Consider the following 5,286-nt stretch of genomic DNA (forward strand, 5'->3'; position numbering starts at 1 on the left):
TATATATGTGTGTATATTTATTTCAATTATGGAGACTATACATATTTTTAGAGGATTATAATGAAATCATATATTCTTGCATTTTAGTAAAATAAATGCTTGCTAAGTACATAAATAGGAGGACCTATTTTGTAGAATCAATTTTTCCTTCCTTTCTCCCTTTCTTCCTTCTGCCTTTCTTTCCATGCATTTATTTAGAAAATATTTATTGAGCACTTGTTACATTCCAGACTTTGAGCTAGGCATTGAGATGCTATGCTTTGCTCTTCTATACTGATTTACAATACACTGAGAAAAATATTGTGGAGGGTGAAAATAAATACCAAAAAAGGGAGTTGGGAATTCCAGATTCTCATTTCAGTTCTCTTGTTAACTCATTGGGAATGATATCCCTTCACCCATCAAATATTCCCTTTCTTTGCCTGTAAAATAAAAAAGTTTGAAATAGACAACATTTGAGTTTTTTTCTAGTCACCAATCATCCTCAATTTCTCTGTCCTTCCCTCTCTGTCTCTCTCTCTTTCTCTCATTTTTCCTTTTATATTCTCACTTTCTAAACACACACACACACACACACACACACACGCAGAGGATATAGTAAACACTGAAAAGCAAAATTATAGTTAAATAAGGTGTACTGAATTTTCATTAAATTGAATAATTTTACTACAATTAATTAATTTTATAAATTAGTAGTAGTTATACATTTGTTATATTTTATATATCTTAAATAATTAAACCTAAATATTGCACTAAGACTTTGAGACACCTAGTGTGAATGGAAGGTGACAGTTAGGAAGTGTGTGAACCATTTTTACATGATAGAAAGCCAGTTGCATATGTATGGTGGTTACATAGATAAATATGTAGTTTCCCCCATGTTGCCTGCCTCCTGATAAATGGTCATATCCATTTTTCCCTTCCCATGAGTATGTATAGTTCTTATGACTTGCTTCTAACTAATAAATATGGCAAAGATTGTGGGATATTATTCTTCTAATTATATAATATTGTAAGAGACTCTATCTTGCTAGCATTCTGGCTTTCGAGGTCTCTCTCCTTCACTAGCTATGAGAAAGAAAACTACTATGAATCCTACAACTACAAGAAAATAAATTCTGCAAATAATTTGAGAAACTTGCAAATAGACCCTTCCCCAGTCGAGTCTCCAGATGAGTACCTGCTTTTGGTCAAAACTTCCTTTGTAGCCTTACTGAGGACATAGTTAAGCTGTGCCCAGACTCATGTCTTACAAAACCAGGAGATAAGAAATGTGTGTTGCTTTAAGACACTGATTTAGTCACAGTTTGTCATGCAGTATTGTAAGGTAACATAATGTGCCTACATTATGGACCTTTTTGCTCAAGGGATAAAGGATCTAAGAATAAAGTTAGTGGTTAGGAATGAAAACTGGAATCTGTGGATAAAGTTAAGTACTTAGGACCAAAGTCAGGCTAAGGTGTTGCTGGTAGTTGCAATATATAGCCATGAAATCGTGCTCTAGAAAAAGTTAAGGACTCTGAAAAGGCAAGGGGTTGAAACAAAATGCTGCTGTCTAGGCCATGTTTTATCAAAAATTTTCATATCTTATTCTAAATCTGACTACAGGGAAGGTCAGAAAGGTAAACGAAGGACGATTTGTGAAGAATTCAGAGGCTAAGGCAAAAGATGGAGTTGAGCTTTTTTCTTTTGACTTTGAGAAGGTGTCAAAGACATAGATGCAGAAGATTGAAATGACCAGATCATAGTTTTAGAAATGGTGAAGTTTTCAAAATGAACTATGGGCAAGGGGCTACGGATGCTGACTAGAGAAAAAAAATGCCAAGTTTATGGAATGTTTTGACTAAGACAGAATTTCACATTTCTACATAATTTTGTCCCCATATGTCTCTATTCATTCCATTCCCTTTGCTTAGAATACCCTTTTTTCTTCTCACTGGTTAGATATGATTAACTTTTCAATCCCAAGGAAATTGTTTATTTAAATATGTCCCCATAGAACTTCACACATAATGTAGGATAATTTCTTGTTCTTTGTGTCTGCTTCCTCCATCATAGGGCTGTATAAAGCCCTGCATTCCATTTCTTAAACAGATGTCACATGGGAGCTTTTAATTACAGACTTAGAAATATAGTTCACAATTTTATTGAAAAGTAGTTGAAGAACATTATTAACAAGTTTGAAAATTGGATTGTTTAGGAATGTTGAGGAAATAAAGCATGATTTTGAAGCCTAAATCTTTTAATTACATTATTTTACAAAAATACTACAAAATACATTACAATATTATTAGATTTTTTCCTACTCATTGAAATTTGGCATGTAAACATTTCACATGAAATTTATTGGAATGAAATATATTAAAAGTTCTTAAGGTATAAATGGCTACTTCATCTTGACTTTAGAGTTACCTTCACAATGTTTTGACTTCCTGTGATTCCTATTCTTCATGCTCATACTTAGGGGTTTACATTTTACAATTCTATGATATTTGTGCCATTCAAAAATATTTACTCTATTAAAACATTGTAGCTCAGTATGGTGGTGCACATCTATAATTTTAGCTACTCAGGAAACTGAGGCAAGAGGGTTGTTTGACACAGGGGTGTGCCAGGCTGCAGTGAGCTATGATTGTGCCACTGCACCTTAGCCTGGGTGGCAGCGTGAGACCCTGTCTTTAAAAAAATAATAATAATAAAACACTGGAGGATTTGTTGATCCAGTGCAAAAATGTTTGGCCTATAAAGTATATTAAATCATACATTTTAGTCTAATTCAAAATTGTTTATCATTTTCTACTATTTTAATAATAATGGGTAACAGCAGAAATAAGTCAATATTTTTGTTACTATTATGTACAAGATCAGATAGCCCTAACAGAGATAATGCTTTACATTAACATGCTGCTTTAAAGTTTTGAAATGATATATCTTTTGTACTTTTATGGTATAGAAAGGGGAGTTATTTTATATATGTAAAATATAAATATATAATATATTATATATAATATATAAAATATATATATTATATACAATATATAAAATATATGTGTGTGTGTGTGTGTGTGTATTTTTTTTTTTTGAGACAGAGTCTCTCTGTCCCCCAGGCTGGAATGCAATGGCGCAATCTCAGCTCACTACAACCACTGCCTCCCGGATTCAAGCGATTCTCCCACCTCAGCCTCCCAAGTAGTTGTGATTACAGGTACCCACAATCATGCCAGGCTGATTTTTGTATCTTTGTAGATATGGAGTTTTACTATGTTGGCCAGGCTGGTCTTGAACTCCTGACCTCAAGTGATCTGCCCACCTTGACCTCCCAAAGTGCTGAGATTACAAGCATGAGTCATTGCGACCAGTCCAATTACTAGTTTTATTTTACCTCTTTTTAATATTTGATTTTACCTTACTTTTAAAAAATACAAACTAAGTCCTATAGATTTTAACTGATTTGTCTTAGGTCATAGAGGTAGTAAATAATAAAAGTGGGATTAGAGTTTAACTCAATTGACTCTATGACCTTTCCTATTATACCAGACTGCTTCTTATATCAAGATAGACAGATTTTATATCTCATTCTGAAGATAAAAACAATGGAAATACCAAACTAGACCCATTTTTTAAGACAAATGTTTTTGCTCTTTCCTTGCCTAACGCAGCCATGGCTCGTGGTCCCAAGAAGCATCTGAAACGGGTAGCAGCTCCAAAGCATTGGATGCTGGATAAATTGACCGGTGTGTTTGCTCCTCGTCCATCCACCGGTCCCCACAAGTTGAGAGAGTGTCTCCCCCTCATCATTTTCCTAAGGAACAGACTTAAGTATGCCCTGACAGGAGATGAAGTAAAGAAGATTTGCATGCAGCGGTTCATTAAGATCGATGGCAAGGTCCGAACTGATATAACCTACCCTGCTGGATTCATGGATGTCATCAGCATTGACAAGACGGGAGAGAATTTCCGTCTGATCTATGACACCAAGGGTTGCTTTGCTGTACATCGTATTACACCTGAGGAGGCCAAGTACAAGTTATGCAAAGTGAGAAAGATCTTTGTGGGCACAAAAGGAATCCCTCATCTGGTGACTCATGATGCCCGCACCATCCGCTACCCCGATCCCCTCATCAAGGTGAATGATACCATTCAGATTGATTTGGAGACTGGCAAGATTACTGATTTCATCAAGTTCGACACTGGTAACCTGTGTATGGTGACTGGAGGTGCTAACCTGGGAAGAATTGGTGTGATCACCAACAGAGAGAGGCATCCTGGATCTTTTGATGTGGTTCACGTGAAAGATGCCAATGGCAACAGCTTAGCCACTCGACTTTCCAACATTTTTGTTATTGGCAAGGGCAACAAACCATGGATTTCTCTTCCCCGAGGAAAGGGTATCCGCCTCACCATTGCTGAAGAGAGAGACAAAAGACTGGCGGCCAAACAGAGCAGTGGGTGAAATGGGCCCCTGGGTGCCATGTCAGACCTTTGTACGTAATTAAAAATATTGTGGCAGGATTAAAAAAAAAAAAAAAAAGACAAATGTTTTTAAGTAAACAATTTGGCAACATTTAAAAATAAAAGAAGTTCCAAAACAATATCTAGCCCTCTAGGTCAACGAACAAATGTGAATTACTGCATAGAATGATTAAATTACTATTCTGCAGTATAATGGGCACAGTCAGTAATCTAGTGATTTTTCAGTGATAATGTACATTAACTTAGCTTTCATGAGATGGAAATTAAGATAAACAACTATGTCATTGCTCTCACAAGAATCTATTCTATAATGTGAAAAGAGAAAATAACAAGGTACCCCACTTACTCCAATCCTTTAGACCTATTAATCATATTACCATAACATAGAACAGGTGTGTGTGAGGAGTGGGGAGTGGACTTGTTGGGAACATTCTCGTCTCTTTTACTTTTCTTCTACAGGTAAAAATGACAGCCTAATCAGATGACAGAAGAAAACAATGGATTGAGGGAAAATACTTGCTCTTCAAGATCCATACATATTATTGCCTCTAAGATCCATGCATATTATTACCCCAATTTGCTATACTTACATACTAAAATATAAGATTATAAATGTGTATTCTTAATGTTGGAAGCATTGGCATCAACTGTGGTATAGTGCAGTAGTAACCACCACCTTTTCATGCTTCATGATATGTGTGCTCCATTGCAATATGACTTTGGTGACTCTCCCATTAAGATGTGGAGGCTGTTTCTCCCCTGCTTTGACCACTGGGGCAACAGTGTATGTAGACAGTGCAGAGTCTTAAAAAG

General features: G+C 35.7%; 1 protein-coding gene across 1 annotated transcript; it reads left to right on the plus strand.

Moving 5' to 3' along the window:
* The first annotated feature begins 3,631 nt into the window (after window positions 1–3,631).
* LOC117092149 (40S ribosomal protein S4, X isoform-like) lies at window positions 3,632–4,531 on the plus strand. Its single transcript, XM_033225394.1, has one exon. It carries the CDS (start codon window positions 3,662–3,664, stop codon window positions 4,451–4,453), a length of 792 nt encoding a protein of 263 aa, XP_033081285.1. The 5' UTR covers window positions 3,632–3,661; the 3' UTR covers window positions 4,454–4,531.
* The last annotated feature ends 755 nt before the right edge of the window (window positions 4,532–5,286 follow it).

This window comes from Trachypithecus francoisi, unplaced genomic scaffold (genome assembly GCF_009764315.1).
Source record: "Trachypithecus francoisi isolate TF-2019V2 unplaced genomic scaffold, Tfra_2.0 Lachesis_group12, whole genome shotgun sequence".
NCBI classification, from domain to species: domain Eukaryota; kingdom Metazoa; phylum Chordata; class Mammalia; order Primates; family Cercopithecidae; genus Trachypithecus; species Trachypithecus francoisi.

What these genes read in the sequence shown, in the direction of transcription:
- LOC117092149 (XM_033225394.1), top strand. Translation starts at nt 3,662, where the DNA reads ATGGCTCGTGGTCCCAAGAAGCATCTGAAACGGGTAGCAGCTCCAAAG.